Raw genomic sequence first — 19,801 nt, 5'->3', positions numbered from 1 at the left:
CACTGGGAAACAATTCCAAGGGGACTTCTGTGACTGCGCCCTATCACAGTGATGTTTGATGACTATTGAGAGGGAGGAGACACCCATTTATCTCATGACATGGCATCATGAGAGCTATGTTGCCTGCCAGGGACAAGAATCTGAGATGTTACAGAAGGATTTACAAAGATCATCCAGCCTTCTGATGCTGCCCCATGCTTCTCATCTATATGGGCAAGCGTGAGATTGGGAGGTGTGACCCTGGGCAGATCATAAGTAATTACAGGGCTCTGGGAGTAAGGGTGAAGGAAAAGGAGACACGTGTTTTTTTTCTTCAATACCTCCCACCGAGGGTAGGGGCCTAAGCAGAGACAGAAACATCAGACATGTGATTCCATGTCTGCGTGGATGGTGTCACCAAGAGAATTTTGATTTTCTTGACCATGCAATGCTATTCTGGGAAGAAGGTCTGCTGAGCAAAGAAAAGGTCCACTTATTGAGGAAGGGGCAGAGCATTTTTGGATACAGACTTGTTCACCTAGCAAGCTTTAAACTAGGTTAGAAGGAATCAAGAAGACAAAAAGTCCACAGGTAAGTCAAAAACATGGTGACTTGAGAGAAGGGTCAGAACTTGGGAGGATCATGGGACATTGCAGCAGGAATAAGAGAGAGAGAGAGAGATTGAGAAATCCCTAATCATTTTAGGTGTTTGTATACAATTCAAGAAGTAAGGGAAATTAGCAGGAAGAACTGGAAATGCTAATTAATAAACACAACTATGTCGTAATTGGCATTACAGTCTTGGTGGGATAATACACATGAGCAGAATATTGGTACAGAAGGATACAGTTTGTTCAGAAAGGATAGGCGGGTGAAAAAGAGGAGTGGTTACCTTAAAAATTAAAGATGTACACATTTGGTCTGAGACTAAGATGGAAATAGGAGACAGACTTGTTGAAAGTCTCTGGATAAGGATAAAAGAGGTCAAAAAGCAAGGGGATGTTATAGTAGGGGTTATTACAGATCACCAAACTAGGAAGAAGAGACAGACAAAACAACAAAATCACTCAAAGCCTAGGATTTGGTGGTGATGGGGGACTTCAACTACCCAGACATCTGTTAGGAAAATAACACTGCAGATCACAGATTATCCAGCAAGTTCTTAGAACGTATTAGAGACCATTTTTTTATTTCAAAAGATGGAGAAAGCTAGTGGGGAAGAGGCTGTTGTAGATTTCATTTTGAAAAATTAGGAGACAGTGGATAAGAATTTGGAAGTGGAAGGCGATTTGAGTGGAACTGATCATAAAATTCCAGAATTCATAATTCTAACAGTGGGAGGGGAAACAGCATAGTAAAGATAATGGATTTTAAAAGAGAAGACTTTAGCAAACTCATAGAGTTGGTAGGTAAGATGCCATGGGAAGCAAGTCTACAGAGACACACAGATCAAGAGAACTGGTAATATTACAAGGAAACATTATTAAGGGCACAAGAGCAAACTGAAGTGCAGGAAGTTAGGAAATATGACAAGAGACTACCCTGGCTTAACCAGGAAATCTTCAATGATCTGAAATTTAAAAAAAGAATCTGTGACGGAGCACTAGGAGCGGGGGAGGCCCCCCCTCGCAAGCGGAAAGCGGTGGCCAGGGACGGCCGAAAGCCGCTCGGCGCGGCGCCACCGGCCCTGCCGCGGCAAGACGCGGGGGCGGGCGCGCGCCAGGGGAAACGGGGGAAACCCCGGGCAACCGGGAGATGTCCGGCTAGGGCGCCCAGGTTTGTGCCCAGGGGCGGAGCCGCGGGCACACTCCGGCGGGAGCCGGGCGGGAGCGCTCCGGAGGGGGCGGGGCTTACGCCCCTGACGTCACCCGCCCGCGCCCATAACAGGGGCTCAGAGACGCCCAGGAAAGGGGGAGCAAGCGGGCAGCCACCCTGGCTGCCCGACACCCCAAGCACCCGGCCTTCCGGGCAACGAAGGGAGACGACCCCGGCAGCTGGCGACTCGCCCTGGGACGGGCACGGCGTCTGTGACGGGGTAAGCGATTTAACTCTGCGCCGGCCCGGGGGTCCGGCGCCGCGGGACTGAAAGGAGTCCGAGGCGGGACCGTTTTGGCGCCCGTGGGCAGGCGAGTTTCGGGCGGCTGCCCCGCCTGCCGTGGGGGGATCTCTTTAAGGCACCCACCCCACTTAGGGCCTCGGGCTGGGACCCGGTGGTGAGGGCGGGCCCGGGTCCCCCACTCCCCCACCCCCCGACCTCAGCGTAGGTCTTCAAGGCGGCAACAGCCGCACACTCCACCCCACCTCCCCATCCCCACCGAGGGGGACCGAGAGGAAGGGAGCAGGACTAGAGGGATGGCTCAAGAGCCCCGGTCGGGCCCCCGGCCGGGGGCCGCCCGGGAAGGTACCGGCCCGGGTCCGCCGAGCCCCCCCGGCCCTACTCCGGGCGGGGGGTGATCGCACCCGGGACCAGACTCACCCACGGGCCCCGGAGGATGGGGTAGCTGGGCGTTCTGAGGCGGTGGGTTCGCGGAGCCCCACCCCGCCCCGCCGGCCCCGGCCAGGGGCACGGACGGGAGTTCCGGGGTGTGGAGCTTGCACCCTTAAAACCCGCCACAGAATCCTACAAAAAGTAGAATCTAGGTAAAATGACAAAGGCTGAATATAAACAAATAACACAAATAGGTAGTAATAAAATTAGAAAGGCTAAGGCAAGAGGCATAAAGGGTAACAAGAAAACATGTTACAAAAACATTAGAAACAAGATGACCACCAAGGACATGTTAGGCCCATTACTCAATGAGGGTATGTCTACACTACAACATTAGTTCGAACTAACGGACGTTAGTTCGAACTTAATTCGAACTAACGGAGCGCTTAGTTCGAACTAGGTAATCCTCATTCCACGAGGATTAAGCCTAGTTCGAACTTACTAGTTCGAATTAAGGGCTGTGTAGCCCCTTAATTCGAACTAGTGGGAGGCTAGCCCTCCCCAGGTTTCCCTGGTGGCCACTCTGGCCAACACCAGGGAAACTCGTCTGCCCCCCTCCCTGCCCCGGACCCCTTAAAGGGGCACGGGCTGGTTACGGTGCCCGTGCCAGGTGCAAGCCTGCCAGCACCCAGCCAGCAGACCCTGCACCTGGCACGGATCGAGCCACCCACCCAATGCCCCCCAGCCCTCCCCCTCTTCCCGGGACCAGGCTGGCAGCTCCCAGGAGCTTGCCCGGGACAGCAAGAGGTGGGCACCCGCCTGGGCTCGTGCGGACATCATGGACCTCGTCCACGACCTCTGCACTAGGCACAGGAAAGTGGCTGTCTAGGGCAGGAGAGCTGCCAGCCTGGCCACCCAGGAGCAGGTGTGCATGAAAATCAAGGTGGTCCACTGAGACGCCCGACCCTGAACCCTGAGCTTACAATGGCCGACCTGGGTCAGACCAAAGGTCCATCTAGCCCAATAGCCTGTCTGCCGACAGTGGCCAACCCTAGGGACCCTGGACGGGATGGACCGAAGACAGTGACCAAGCCATTTGTCTCATGCCATCCCTCTCCATACTTCCACAAACCTTGGGCAGGGACACCACTCCTACCCCCTGGCTAATACCACTCCATGGACCCAACCTCCGTGACTTGATCTCACGTCCCTTTAAACTCTGTTCTAGTTCTAGCCTTCACAGCCTCCTGCAGCAAGGAGTTCCACAGGTTGACTCTTTGCTTTGTGAAGAACAACTTTCTGTTACTAGTTTGAAGCCTGCTACCCATTCCTTTCCTTTGGTGTCCTCTAGTCCTTTTTTATGGGAACTAATGAAGAACTTTTCTGTATGCACCCTCTCCACCCCACTCCTGCTTTTAGAGACCTCTATCCTGTCCCCCCTCGTCTCCTCTTTTCTAAGCTGAAAAGTCCCAGACTCTTTAGCCTCTCTTCATATGGGACCTGTTCCCAATCCCTGATCATTTTAGTTGCCCTCCCCTCTCCCAGCCTCTCTCTTCCCCTCTCCCACCTCCTTTTCCCAGTCTTCCCCAGTTTTGTTCAATAAAGACAGATTCCATTTTTGAACACAATTGTCCTTTGCTTTGTACATCAAGAAGAGGGGCTAGGGAAGGGTAAGTGGAAGGAGGTGAGGGAGGAATGGGGTACGCGCCCCCGATGGGGAGGACTGGGCTGGCTCTGCGGGCTTCTGGGTGTGGAAGCTCTCCTTCAGCCCCCCAATTGCCCCCTCTCCCCAGATGGCAGCCTGCGGCAAGTGCAGCCGGGCTGATGGCCGAGTGCTGTGATGTGCCCAGTGTGGGTACTCCGGGCAATCCAAGCCAGGACTGCTTTGCAAGCGGGGCACCCCTGAGAACTGTCTGTCCGGGGAAGGGGTCGGGACCCTTTAAGCACAGCCCTCGGCTAGCCTGAGTCAGCATCTCCACGCTCTAAGTCCTCCTCTGATGCCCTGCCGGCACTGCTTCCGGCCATCCTTAACCCCGCTTCAGGGTCCACTTAATGTGGACGCGCTAGTTCGAATTAGCAAAACGCTAATTTGAACTAGTTTTTAGTTCTAGATGCGTTAGTTTGAATTAGCTTAGTTCGAATTAACTAATTCGAACTAAGTTAGTTTGAATTAACGTTGTAGTGTAGACGTACCCTGAGGGAGGAAAAACAAGAACAGAAAATTTGGAAATGAAGAGTTAACCAATTTTTTTGTTTGTTTCACTTTTCACCAACAGTTTAGTAGAAACTGGATGTCCAACATAGTGAACGGCAGTGAAAATGAGGTAGAATCTTAGGCTAAAATAGGGAAAGAATAAATTAAAATTCACTTAGACAAGTTAGATATCTTTGAGTCACCAGGGCCAAGGGTCCCTTATAAGCTGCATAGCAGCTGCTCTAAACTACACAGCAGCAAAGCCCTGCAGCTCCTTAATCAGCCCCGCGCACTTTGGGGCTCAGGGCTCCACACACGGTGCTGCCTGGCTGGACAGGACTGATTAAACAGCTGCAGGGCTTTGCTGCTGTGTAGTTTAGGGCAGCGGTTCCCAACCGCCAGGTTGCTGCCGAGCCGCGGTGGCTCTGGGTGCCAGGGTACCATAGCCAGCGCTGCCGAGCCAGTGTGGCTATTGAGAAAGGCATGTCCTGCCCCATCTCTCAACCAGCCAGCACTGGGCAGGTGCAGAGTCTCTTCCCAGACATGGAAGAGCACTGTTCAGAGCCCAGTATGTCAGCCTTAGAACAGCTGCAACCCGAGCAACAGTGCTCAGTTGGTGCTGGGAAGCAACACATGGCTAGTTGAGGGGGGCTGGCCCTGTGACGTCCGGGATGGGGAGCTGGCACTGGGAGGCACTGGGGGTGGGACTAGTAGTGGGGGACTAAGGAGCCTGGGCTGGCACTGGGAAGCTTTGGGGATGGGGCTAATACTGGGCCCTAGGGGCTGGCACTGGGGAGGGCTCAGTGGGGGTTGGGTACATTGGGGCTCTGGAAACAGGAAAGTGGCACTGGGGGGCCTAGTGGCGGGGCTCTAAGGGGTGGAGGATGGCACTGAGGCATGGGGTCTGGCACTGGGAGGCTCTGAGGGCAGGAGGCTGGCACTGGGGGGGTGGATGCAGGGGACTCTGGAGGGTAATGGAGGGGGTGCTCTAGGGGTTAGGGCTGGGGGGTTCTGGGAGCCAGGGCTTTTGGCAGGTTAGTAACAGTTTTGTGTATTTGCATATTCATTATTTGCATAATGAATATGCAACTATGCAAATAAAATGATGCCGGTCTGCCAAAAGTTTGTGAATGGGTTTGCCAGTCCCTGGTATAAAAAAGGTTGGGAACCACTGGTTTGGAGGAAGTCTTGACCAGGGCCTGATAAAATACATCCTAGAATACTCAAAGAGCTAACTGAGAAAATAGCTGAGACGTTAGTAACTATCTTTGAAAAGTCATAGACGAGAAGAGAGATTCCAGAGGACTGGAAATGGGCTAGTATTGTGCCAGTCTCTAAAAAGGACAACCTAGAGAACTATAGTTTAACATCTGTGTCTGGAAAGATAATGACACAAATAATTAAAGAATCAATTTGTGACTACTTAGAAGACAATAAGTAACAGTCAATATGAATTTGCCAAGAATTAAATCATGTGATACCAACCTAATAGCTCATTTTGATAGGGTATCAAAACTTGTTCACAAGGTATATGTGATATTTCTTGACTTTGATAAGTCTTTTGCTATTGTCTCACATGACCTTCCCATAAACAAACTAGAGAAATTCAATCTCCATGGAGCTACTATAAAGAGGATATAAAACTTTGGATAACTGTTGCCAGAGGATAGTAGTTCAGTCAGGCTGGAAGAGCATCTCAAAAAATCAGTTTGAGGTCCACTTCTGTTCAATATCTTCATCCGTGATTTAGATAATGGCATAGAGAATATGCTTATAAAAATTATGGATGTTACCAGCTGGGAGGCATTGCAAGTACATTGGAGGATAGTATTAACATTCAAAATGAACTGGACAAACTGGAGAAATGGTCTGAAGTAAATGGGTTGAAATTCAATAAAGACATATGCAAAGTAGTCCACTTAAGAGGAAATAATCTATTACATGGGACATGACAGCCTAGGAAGGTGTACTGTAGACAGGGATCTGGGAATCATTTTGAATCACAAGCTGAATATAAGTCAACAATAGTGTGACACTGTTGCCAAAAAAGCAAACACAATCCTGGGATGTATTAGCAGAAATGTTGTCAGGACAAGTAGTAATCCTTCTGCTCTACTCTGTGCTAATTAGGCCTGAACTGGAGTAGGTGTGTCCAGTTCAGTGTGCCACTTTTCAGAAAAAACATGGATAAATTGGAGAAAGTGCAGAGAAGAGCTAGAAAAGTGATTAAAAGTCTAGAAAAATGAACTATAAGGAAAGATTGAAAAAAATGGGTTTAATCTAGTCTGGAGACATGAAAACTGAGATGGGCCATGATAACAAGTGCATAAAAAGGTTGTTACACGGAGGAGAGAGAAAAAAATTTCCTCTTCACATCAAAGATAGGACAAGAAGCAATGGATTTATGTTGCAGCAAGGCAGGTTTATGTCTGACATTAGGAAAAATGTCCTTTGTGTCAAAAAAGTTAAGCACTGGAATAAACTGGAGGAAAATCTCATCACTGGAGATTTTTAAGAGCAGGTTAGACAAGCACCTGTTGGGGGTGGTCTAGACAACATCTAGTCCTGACATGAGTGCAGGAGAAAAAACTCTTAAGGTCCCTAAGTCCTACCTATGACTAACAATATAGTTCAAGTTAGGCACATGCTTCAATACATGGCTTTAGTCAGGGTTTGGATACTGAAATATTTGAAAAATAATTTTAACTGTAGAATTAGATAACTTTGTTTACCAATCAGGTTTTCATCCCAACTCCTCTACATTGCTTAAAGAAATGTAAATAATTCAGTCAACAACTGAAAGAAATAACTGAATGTTTTGCTTTTAAAAACTGACAGGTCTTTAGAGATTGATTTGTAGAATGATACTTTGTATAATAGTTTCTGAATTTCAGTTTAACCCACTAAGAACTGGTATTTAAAAATAAACAATGAAAGCTATGATAACTCCAGTGTGTAATTTTTTTAGTGAAAAGTGGCATTTCTGCATTTTAAAAATTAAACATTAAAAGTAAATGAAATCCTCAATTACCAAAAACACATTAAGGTAAATCACTGATATTAATTTCACATCTTGCTGCTATATTTATGTCCAGTTTTTGTAAAATTAGTTTTGTTTCAGTTGAGAGGAAAAGAAAATAATCTGAATTAATTTAGTACCTCAATCTAGGACATACAATGAACAAAGAATTCTACATCTAATATATAATTGTTGCACTACCTTACATTAAAACACATATATTTATTGACAATGTCTGGAGGGACAGTTCCTGCAGTTGTTTTCCATTTATACAATGGCCACCATATCTACCATTATGTCAGTGTGGTTAAACACTGGAATAAATTGCCAAGGGGAGTTGTGGAATCACCATCACTAGAGATAGTTAAGAGCAGGTTAGAGATACAACTGTCAGGGGTGATCTATACCAGTATTTCTTAAACTTTTTAAGACCAAGGAACACCAATCAAACTTTTTATGGGAAACACCAAAGATTTTTTGTTGAGCAAAAAAGGTTGGAGGAAAAAGGGCCAGGGGGAAAAAAAAGTCACTTGCCCCTTTAAGGGTGGCCATTTTGAATTCTGTTCTCTGCGGCACACCTCCACCAGTGTACCACAGTACACAGTTTAAGAAACACAGATCTATACAGTGCTTGGTCCTACCATCAGGGCAGGAGACTGGACTCTATTACCTCTTGAGGTCCCTTTCAGTTCTATTATTATATGATTCCATGAATACTTCTATATTTTTACTTGCTTTGTTGTACAGCAAATTACTTATATAACATCTCAATTGAAGTCTCAACTTCCATATGTTATATATACTCTGTTATTTTAAAAAGAAAATAAATTATTTTTTCTATTTCTAATTAAATTAGTCGTTTAGATAATTTACAGATAATTTGTCAGAGAGAAGCCTCCAGTCGACATTCTCAATGCACATAATCAAATTTACATGATACACATTCAAATTTCAATATGCAATTTAGGATGTCTGAATGGCTATATAAATAGTTAAAGCAACAAACACACCATCACATACCTGTAAATGTATAAACCTTGGATTCTTCCTACTAAAATTTTGGCACTTAATTTTTAAAAAGTCTGGGTTCTTCCTCAGTACTAGCATTTTCATATAACTAATGAATGCATGACATTTCACACTTAATTGTGAGCATGTGTGGTAGGAAACAAAGCAGACAGGGAACTAGGAAAGGCACTAAAGAGTCACTTTAGTGAAGCAAAAGAAAGAGGGAATGGCTTTAAGCATCACTCTTACCATGAACAATTGTTCCCTGTTCAGTGTCAGAAGAAAGAGACTCTCTCTGAAGTTCTTTTCCAGTATGTTATCACAATATTTAATCATCAGCTTCCCCCTCTCCATCTCCTCCCCCCGTAGGTAGTTAACTTGAGGGCCAATAAGTGAGAATATGCAAAGTAGTTTGGGTAAAATAGAAATTTATTTAAACTTCTACCCCAAATTCAACTTGACAGAGAGATAGAGAGACAGACAGAAAGAGAGAGAGAATATGTAAGGGGCCTAACATTCAGCAGAACAGTGGTCCTCTCCCATTTGGAATATTCAGCCAATATTTAGACACACCTCTCTTTTTGCAGTTCCTGCTGGAAGTCCTGCAGCTCCCAGAAGAAGAGGATCATTTCCTTTCCCTCACCAGTCCTGGAGAATACAAGCTACAACAAAGAGCTAAACAGGGTCTTCACTTTCGTGCTCAGGCTTTGGAGGCAGAAACTGAACCAGCCAGGGAGAAAAAGAGCTTTTCTTCCCTCCAGAGGGGAGGAGCTGAATCAGCTGGGGAGGAGATCTTTATTCTCCTCTCTGCTGACAGCAGCAGGCCCAGAGAGTACTAAATTATCAGACTACGTGGGAAGATCAGTAATATTTGGGTTATTTATGGGAATCAGTCATATTCACAGTTGGGGAACTTGGTATTTGATTTGCTCTTTTTTGGTATGAAAAAGAAAATCAATCAACTCTATCCCTTATTTCTTATTTTCATATGTGTCTGCGGTTCCAGATTATGGCCAGGAATGGAAGTGTTGAAATACCACGAGAAGATTTATTCTCACACTACTTCTGGTCTGATTGGAAGCAGAGAGTATCTGAAATCCGGTGCTTTGAGATACAAGGTTTCCATCCAATTTTGGAGACTCCAGAGGTTCAGATTTTATGGAGGAGCCCCATGAGAACCTGAACTGTTGGGTGTGTATATGCAAAACAAACCTCTGTATCTTTTCCAGTTCACTCACGAGTCCAACTCAAGATGGGTAAGCAAGGACTCTATCCAAGAACATCACAGCTATTGCTTGATCTCAAATCAAGCTCTTAGGCTTCTGCTTGCTAAATAATGTTCTTAACATAATCAATGACAGAGCCAGCAAGAGCTCTGCCTCAAAGAGACCAAAAGACTATCAAATCTGTACCAGTACCACAGGGAATCATTACATTTTATCTAGCTTCGAGTCTAAGACTGATTATTCCCTAGAGGTGTACATTCCAGGTTCACTTTATTGCCAAGTTTCAATCCCAGAATTTAAAGATTCCCTTATTCAACCTCACAATCATCTGGAAAGAAACATAAATCATAGATATAGGCCTTAACCAAAATCTTGGATATGAAGTTTGAGAGGGTGGAAATACAAACTTGAATCTGTATTCAAATTATACAGCTGGTCTTTATCTCAGCAGTATATTGAGCCAAAGCCCAAATCTAAACACCCACATTTTCAGAGTAACTGCATGCTTATTTCCCCCTCTCTCATGAGCACCCACTTAAAGGTTTCTGGCTCCCAGTAACCACATCTCTTGGGCAGAGGCCAGTGTCTTGCTCCCTTCTGTCCTGGGCTTTGAAGGCTGCACAGTTCCCTGAGCTGTACTATACTATTCCCAGCAATCAGTCTGCTTTGCTTTCTCTCCAAGAGCAGTGATACTCAGACCTCAGTTGTTCAGGAGCCAAAAAAGTGATCATCCTTATCCAGAAGAGTTGCAGTAATGTGAATTCATTGTTTCCTTTACTATTTTATATGTATACACATTATTGCCACAGTAAAATGACAGACGAAGCTTTATTATTGTATCCATCACAACAGGTCAAGAGCACAGCAAAAGCATCCTGACTGGATAGTAACTTAGATCAGTTAATAATTAAATAATGGAATGTTTTACTGCCATATGCTGCAAAGAGCTGTAGGGTCATAGAAGCATAGAATACTAGGACTGGATGGGACCTCGAGAGGTCATCGAGTCCAGTCCCCTGCCATCATGGCAGGACCAAATACTGTCTAGACCATCCCTGATAGACATTTATCTAACCTACTCTTAAATATCTCCACAGATGGAGATTCCACAACCTCCCTGGGAAATTTATTCCAGTGTTTGACTACCCTGACAGTTAGGTACTTTCTCCTAATGTTCAATCTAAACCTCCCTTGCTGCAGTTTAAGCCCATTGCTTCTTGTTCTATCCCCAGAGGCCAAGATGAACAAGTTTTCTCCCTCCACCTTATGACACCCTTCTAGATACCTGAAAACTGCTATCATGTCCCCCCTCAATCTTCTCTTTTCTAAACTAAACAAACCCAATTCTTTCAGCCTTCCTTCATAGGTCATGTTCTCTAGATCTTTAATCATTCTTGTTGCTCTTCTCTGGACCCACTCCAATTTCTCCACATCTTTCCTAAAGTGCGGTGCCCAGAATTGGACACAGTACTCCAACTGAGGCCTAACCAGCGCAGAGTAGAGCGGAAGAATGACTTCTCGTGTCTTGCTCACAACACACCTGTTAATGCATCCCAGAATCATGTTTGCTTTTTTTGCAACAGCATCACACTGCTGACTCATATTCAGCTTGTGGTCCACTATAACCCCTAGATCCCTTTCTGCCGTACTCCTTCCTAGACAGTCGCTTCCCATTCTGTATGTGTGAAACATTAAAAATCCACTAGCAGCTCTCAAGCCTCAGTCTGAGTATCTATGGACTAGAGTATTACTAACAGTTTCAAGTTACTACACAGCTCTTTATAAGTGAGCATATTTATTCTTCAGGCAAAAGCATTGCAGAGAAAACATACAAAATAATAGACAGTCCTACATGCACACTAAAAGCTCACCAGAGATCACCCATCACTCTTATGGGTCCCTTAAGTCTGTCCACCTCTTCTGCAAGTGCCGGAGTCCCCCTGAGACAAAAAATCCTGTCTATCTGCTGGATCAGGTAGAAGAGAGATGAGCCAGTTTAAACTCAAGCCATTTATCAAACAGTCTCTTGTTCTCAGGAAAATCTAGTTTTAACTTTTATATGGAAGCCTTCCTGGGAGGTGGTACCACTCTGAAGTTGTTACAATCTTGATGATTTGCCTTAATCACCAGTTTTTGGTTCCCGAAGAAGCTGTGGCAGCCGTCCCTAAGATGTACAGCACAATCATACACAAACCATTTAATACAAAGATACTTAAACTTAATTCAATAAGGGCATCAAAGGATATGGCAGGAAGTTGCCATATCTATCACATTCCTCTCCCAAGAGCATTTTTTGGCAAGTTGGGGCCATCTTTTTCAAACAGTGTCCCTTTCATCTGCTAATTTCAAAATGCTTTACAAACAATAGTCTTCACAGCAGCCTGAAAGAGTTAGGTAAGTATTAGCAGTAGCACTCCCATTTTACAAATGAGTAAACTAAGAACACAGATGAATTAAGTTGCCTAAGGTCCTATGAGTCCATAGCAAAAATTCTAGGAGTCCTAATTCCTTAGGCACATCTCTTCCTAAACTAGCTAATTTTATTATAATTAATGCAATGTCTTTTGCATGAAGGACACTGACTACAAATAAAGGAAAAGATATATTACAATGAGAATGCTTTGCAAAGTTGCGTATAGCAACTTGTATTCTGACAAGAAAGGGAAAATAACAAAAAGAGAAGAAACTAAATAATAGACAGCTGAAAGTTACCAGAGTAAAGATAACAGAAACTACACACTGATGGCATCATTTTTATTTTAAAATCTAAAGTTACCCCACAAACTTAATTCCTGGGAAATAAAATATTTAACAGATGGATAAAGTGAGGCACACAGAAACTAAGGCCAATATTTTCAAAAGTGTCCATTAATTTTTATGTCATTTTTTGAATGTTTTTGTCTCCAGATACCATGGTGATAGATTATCCTAAAAATAGAATTATAGGATAAATCCTATAAAATAAATAGAAATCAAAATATCAAAATTTTCAGCTAGAGAAAATGAGGGCCACAACTACTCAGCCCTTCTTAAAAGTCATGTTGGGCACCCAAAGCTGATGCATCAGGAATTAGTGGAGTATTTTGAAAATGTGGCCTTTTGTGTTGAGACAATGAGACTACAGGGTTTTTTCGAAAAAAAGTGGCCTTTTTTGGAAAAAAACTTCCCCTGTGTCTAGACTGCTGCTGCATTCTTTCGAAAGTAAATCTAAAGAATGCGGCAATTTTTTCGACTGCCTCATTTTATGAGGAAGAATGCTTTTTTTCGAAAGAGCACTTTCGAAAAAAGGCGTTATGTAATGCAAACTGTGCTTTTTCGAAAAAGGCTTGCTTTTTCAAAAGTACTAGTTGTAGTCCAGACGCTCTTTTTCGAAAGTATCTCTCGAAAAAGACTCTTTTGAAAGAGGCTTGCAGTCTAGACGTAGCCTAAGTAAACAGCAGAGTCAGAAATATGATCTGGCAATCCTAATTTCTATTCTCTCCAACCACTAGTTCATTCTGTGTCTTACACATATGCAAAAAGTAGAGACTAGTTAAGGTGTGGGAAGAATAGAATGAGGCAGTAAGGTAAGAAAAGGAAAAAAGGAGCACATTTCAGGATCAGACACCAAAGTGAAAAAAAAGGTTATTAAGTTATTGAGTGGCTTGGAGAGAAAGTAGTATTGTCAGACAGTGCAGGGAAGTAAAATTTCTACACTACTTTGTGAAAAGTAGAAGAGAGGGGACAGAAATAACAGCCAGTCAATCACTGCATTTAAGCCAGCTATCTGTTTGAAGCACAAGAAAATCAAAGGACTTGCCAAAGGCCCCAAGTCAGAGGCTCGATCCTGAATAAGGCTAAGCATGTACTATGAGATACTGAAGCCAATGAGAGCACTCAGCCCTTTGCTGGACTGGGCCCTAACTTTCAGATCAAACAAAACCTAACACTCTTGCCCCGTCCCTTCTCTGAGGCGCCATCCTGCTCACTCCCTTCCCCTCCCTCCATCGCCTGCTCTACTTCACTTTCACTCACTCGTTCATTTGCAACAGGTTAGCAAAGGTCCTTTTTCAACCAGGTGTTTGGTTGAAAACCAGATACCTGCCCACTTGAGGCCCTAAAACTGGTGGCACAGCCCAGATTAGGATAAATTCTCCTCCTGGCTCTCAGCACACAGAAAACCAAGAGTCCCTATGAGAGGGGCTATGGGAGGTGTACTGAAAAGCAGTGATTCAGGCCACATACTCAGGCTGCTATGGCAACACAGATATGGCCTGTAGCTTCATAACATAGATGCTCCTCCAGTGACAGAAGGGGGGTTTCCATCAATGTAGATAATCCACCGCTTTGAGATTATGTCTACACTAGGAAATAATTTTGAAATAAGTTATTTTGAAATAACTACTCCTGAAATAACTATTTCGAAATAGTGTGTCCACACTACAGGGAAGCCTCAAAATTAGTCCGAGGCAGGCTCCCTTAATGTGGACACGCTACCTCGACTTAGAGCCCCAGGAAGCACTGGAGAGTAATTACTTTGAATAACTTTGTGAAGTAGTTATTTTGGAATAACAGCAGCTGAGCATTCACACTAATGCTATTTCAAAATATCTTCACAAGCAGGAGTTCTTATTTTGAAATAACAAGCCTATTATTTTGAAATAATTTCGAAAGAATGGGCTTGCTATGTGGACACTGTCCTTGTTATTTCAAAATAAGGGGAGCTATTTTGAAATAATGCCCCAGTGTAGACATGCCCTGAGAGGCAGTAGCTATGCTGACAAAAGAATCCTTCCGACAACCTACTCATGTCTATTCAGGAGGTTATGTTGACCAAACTATGGCATTAAGGCAATAAAATGCTTCACAGCCCAGACCAACGTAACTAGAGCAATCTAAGTTTTAGTTTTAGACCAGGTATTAGACTAAAGCAGGACTCATTTCTGTTTGGTTGATGGAAGTGACTGAAATAATATTGAAATCTCTTTGTCAAAATTCCCAACCACATGAAGGTATTGTGTGTAGGCCAGACGGAAAGCCTGCTGGTTGAGAGAAACAAAAACTTGGCTCCTTTACATTAATGCAAAGGAAGTGTAAATGGCCACTCTTCTGATTGAGATGATTTTACGCTCACTTTATACTTAGGTTGTGCTAGTGCAAATGTTTGCCCAAGGTACAGACATAGAGTCTGCTCCACTGACTATTTTCTAATACTTATGCCACTCCTATTAGCGAGGGGATTACCTTTTGTTTAGGTGTTTATTCCAAAAGTGTGCCTTTTTATTATCCATTATGTAGGCATACATAACTGTAGTCAAAGATGGGAGGTTGAACAAATTGGCGGAATTTTGGCATAAAGCCCTGCTGCAATTGCAAATTTTGGGGATAAGACATAATTATCTAATTTTAAAAATAAAATTAAGTGACCAGTATTGATTCACAAACCTATGTAATTAAAACAACTGCCTAAATTTGATGTCATAGATGCGATCTCATGAGTGTGTATTGTGGGACTTAGATTTGAGTTGGATGATTTGGGAGAGATTTTTTTAAGTTTACATATTCAGTGACATTTTCTTTTAGCAATTTATTTTTCTGACAAAGATGTTACTGGCCAAAATGTAGTTTACACACTGCAATGCACTGAAACAATTAGACTTCCAAGCTACTAGAAAGAGAGTTTTACTATAGTTAACTCACCATTAGCAGCTGCCACTGTATTTTTCTTCTTAGATCTGCTGAACTGACTAGTTGACACTCCAGGCTGTAACAGGCATATTTTCTTTTAAATGGCTAACAAACCCAGTAACTGTTCACAACATAATCAGTTCCGTGGGTGTGCCATACTACCAGGGACACGGTTCTGTTCCTAATCCCATGGAAGGCAATGGAAATTTTTCATTGACTACACTGGGCTTTGGAACTGGCCCTATAATAACAAAACCCAGGGAGTCTCCTACTCTTATCAGAGGCAGACTTTTAGGCTGATACAGAAAATAGGTGGTATATTTCATGTTGAAAGACATATAACACAGCATACAAACCCACATGTAATTTATCTGAATATTAATAGTTTCAGCCACTTCTGAGAGACTTAGAGAAGTGCAGACCGAGTGGCAGTAGGGCTGCAGTTCATGAAAATGTTCATATTGGGGAGAGATTCTTAAATAGCTATCCTTCCACTTATCAAATGGCTCAGTGGTTCCAGGAATGACACAAAGCTATGTAGGAAGAGGCAAATGAAAGCAGATCATATACTTTCCAACCTCCTCCTCACTAGCCTCTGAGTTCTAGTTAGCAACTTTTTACTCAGGATAACCATAAATCCAGTCTTTATCCATCTTTTTACAACAAAGTTAGACATCAATAAGATCCTGCAGATTTTAAAAGGGACTCATTTTTCCACTGTCTGCACAAAAGCTCCTTCTGTGTATTTAAGTCTCCCGTGTTGCAGAAGAGTTGGAGGAAAATGTCCCTTTTAACTGCACAGAGTGAATACTGTGCTTCTGCAGGCCAGAATTACTAAGAACTTTTTTTGAGTTGAAACTTGTGCTGGATATCGTGTGCCTCTTACCAGTTTTACTGCTAGCACTGTCAGAAGAGACAGTTCTCCCTTCTCTGTGAACCTGCTTTAAAGTCCACCAACATTAGTAGAGGTCTTGTGACTGACTTCCCGTGAGCTTTGGATCAGTTCCTATGACCAGGAGAGAAAGTTGGCACAGTTGCTGGCTTGGGACATAGCTAAAGAAAATGGGTGGCGGGTATAGGAAGCAAGGGAAGGCAATGCCTTCCCAAACTGCCTCACAGGCCCCACTCACACTCTGCCCCATACAACCTCTTTCAGTGTGGCTCCCCCAGCCTTCTGGGGATGCCTGGGTCTCAGCCCTGCATTGCCAGCCCTCCCTGTCCTCTGGGGCTGAGAAGATTGGGGTAGGGTTGTTGCCCACCCAGGGCTGGCCATACCAAGAGGTGGCTGCCTCAGGTGCCAGATAATGGGGAGTGTCACTAGGACCCAGAGAATTGAGACCTTTCAAAGTTTAGGCCCAAGCGAGGGGACATGGGGGCGTCATTTGAGCTCCCCACCGCAGGTGCCAAAATGTTGTGGGCCAGCCTGCCTGCCTATCTGCCCTTCCTGTGTTCTGGGAGGGCCCTAGCCACGTGCTGCCTGCCCTCCCCATGTTAGGCGAGGGGCAGGGAAGGATGGGGACATGGGTGGCAAGTGTTCCGAGGGAGGCAGGGCATTGGCTGCCCATGCTTGGGGGAGAGGAGTCAGGCTATAGGCTGCCCATGCTCAGGGAAGGGGGGACCTGTGCTGTGGGGGAAGGGTGGGAGTGTGAGCAGGCTGTGCTCTGGGGAGGCCAGGGAAAGCTATGGACCACCCCTGCTCGGGACAGTTGGGGAAGGCTGCAGGCCAGTCATGCTTGGGTGGGTGGGGCTGCACCAACAGTGGGAGCAAGCTTGGCTTCCACAAGGGACATGGGCAGCAGAAGTGAGGCTGAGGACTTGCCTTGTTCAGCCTCAGTTCACCCATGGCTAAAAGTGCCAGGCTTAGGTCAGACTGTCAGAAGACAACTGGTGGTATCCTGTCATGAGATTGCACTAAGCCAGTTAAAAAAATGTGCTTCCAAAATAATAGACGAATTACTATGAAACCACAAACTGTTATCTTCAGGCCCCCTAGTCCCATGTGTATCACCCAGACAAACTGAACTTTTGGTTTTAATAATAAATTACATAAATCACATTAGGTTTTTTCAGCTCCAAAGAGCCAGCAACTCATCCTAGGTCAGAATATACTTTAGACCTTACCCAAAAATCAAACTTTGAGCAAACTAAAACTAAAGGTTAATTAATATAAAAAAGAAGAGAGTTAGTAAAAGGTTAAAATGAATCCTATACATTACAATTGATTTCAGAGTGTGTAGATTGGGGTAACAGTGATATTAAATCTACCAGGTTATATAAATCTCTATAGTAAATCCAAAATACTGGGGTCTTCTCTGTCATGATTATGAGGGTTAGCCAGCAGCCTAGGGATTAAGAGGTTAACTACACCTAGCCAGGTGGAGTGACCAATAGGAATGTAGGTGGGACTTTTCAAACTGGGACAAAGGAATTTGGGTTTTTTCCTTTCTCCCCTTTGTCTCTCTTAGGGTGTGTCTAGACTACATGCCTCCTTCGACGGAGGCATGTAGATTAGCCAGATCGGAAGAGGGAAATGAAGCCGCGATTAAAATAATCGCGGCTTCATTTAAATTTAAATGGCTGCCCCGATCTGCCGATCAGCTGTTTGTCGGCAGATCGGGGGAGTCTGGACGCGATGCCCCGACAAAGAAGCCTTTCTTCATCGACACAGGTAAGCCTCGTGAAACCAGGAGGGGGGCATACGAGTTTCCCTGGTGTTGGCCAGAGTGGCCACCAGGGAAACCTGGGGAGGACTAGCCTCCCAGTAGTTCGAATTAAGGGGCTACACACCCCTTAATTCAAACTAGCTTGTTCGAACTAGGCTTAATCCTCCTGGAATGAGGATTACCTAGTTCGAACTAAGCACTCCGTTAGTTCGAATTAAATTCGAACTAACGGAGCGCTAATGTAGCGCCTATGAAAGTTAGTTCGAACTAACGTCCGTTAGTTCGAACTAACTTTGTAGTGTAGACATACCCTGAGAGAGTTCTCTGCAGCTACAGAGAGGGACAAGCATCTCTCTCTCTCTCCAAGACACCATTCTTCATTTTCTGTAAGTAGGGTAAAGTTTAGGTAGTTTCGTTAGGTTTTATTGTTTTAAGGATTGGGTATGGGATCTGAGATCTGGCACTGCTTAAACGATGTTTTGGCTTTTCTTTGTAATTAAGTTCTAGGCCTATGGAGTTTCTCCATGAGTATATTTTGTTACATCCCTATCTAGTCATTATGTTTGCAACAGGAATATTGTTGTAATAATAAAAGTTCTTTCTTTTCTTTTTATTAACCTGGCAGTGGTTAATTGTGTGCCTTGATTTTTATCTTGGGGTGAGATTTCCCAAATGATCTTCCCCGATTCCTTTATCAACATTTGGGTGGTGGCAGCGGAAGTTTTATTCCCAAGATATAGGTTTTTAAGATTTTGGGGGAAGTTTTATACCAAAGCCTTTGGGGTACACTTGCTGGCCCCCACTTCTGCATTTATCATGCCAGAGTGGGGAAGGAGCCATGACATTCTCAGTCCATTGTTCAAAGCTCCCCCGTTGGAAATCAGTCCAAAGATGAGGAGTAGGAAAGAGCCTTGAGGTGATGTCACATTTTCCAATTTATACCCTCCCCACACACACCCCAATCCATCTGCATGGAAAAATATTGGCTCAAACATGGAGTCATGGATCTCATGTTCTGCATATTCTCCTGAGCCAACCTTGGCGGGGGGCCTACTAGAAGAGTTGATTCTCCTTAATGATCCATCAATACGTGGCTGGCTACTCATGATATAAATCTATCTTGTGGGTGTTATCCAGAAATTCAACATGTTTAGTAACAATTTCATAACTTCTTACACAGTGGTGGCACACTAGTTCAATAATACAGAGTGATAATACTTAGCAGATTTTAATTTCAGTAGCACAAAATAATCACCCCTCTTGTTTCTTCCAACAGGGCCAAATTCTGCTCTCCAGAACATCCAGGCAGTCACACTGGGGTCCAACAGATACTGCACAGGTATAACTCAGGCCAAAATTTATCATAAGGAATCAGCATACATCAAAACACACATTTCCATTTGCAGGTGGAGGTGTCAGATTTAAAAAGTGACTCACTTCTTTGGTTTGGAAAATAAGACCAAGCCTTAGAATGCATCAGCAGCCAAAGATATTTGAAGACATAATTTTCTGATATGACAAGTTACAAAACTGCAGCAAGCAAAGCAAATCCAGCCAAAGTTTTCAAGAAAGTCTCATATCACCCGCCCCCCGCCCCGCACACACACACCCTCTCTG

The 19,801-nt window shown here is 44.2% G+C and overlaps 1 protein-coding gene across 4 annotated transcripts in view; it reads right to left on the bottom strand.

Moving 5' to 3' along the window:
* Positions 1–9,348, bottom strand: part of KCNJ15 (potassium inwardly rectifying channel subfamily J member 15) — a 95,547-nt gene extending 86,199 nt beyond the window's left edge. For 3 of the 4 annotated variants that reach the window (XM_014575451.3, XM_075911940.1, XM_014575454.3), the window contains exon 1: positions 9,202–9,347. Coding sequence is in view for 1 of the 4 variants with exons in the window: in XM_075911916.1 (XP_075768031.1) it covers positions 9,202–9,257 (56 nt within the window). In the remaining 3 variants the exon portion in view is untranslated. Of the gene's footprint in view, positions 1–9,201 lie in introns of all 4 variants that reach the window. The other variant, XM_075911916.1, reaches the window with a different exon arrangement.
* Positions 9,349–19,801: the final 10,453 nt, after the last annotated feature.

This window comes from Pelodiscus sinensis, chromosome 1 (assembly GCF_049634645.1).
Source record: "Pelodiscus sinensis isolate JC-2024 chromosome 1, ASM4963464v1, whole genome shotgun sequence".
NCBI classification, from domain to species: Eukaryota; Metazoa; Chordata; order Testudines; family Trionychidae; genus Pelodiscus; species Pelodiscus sinensis.
Note: the sequence above shows the minus strand (reverse complement) of the source record. Positions and strands in the feature narration are given on the sequence as shown.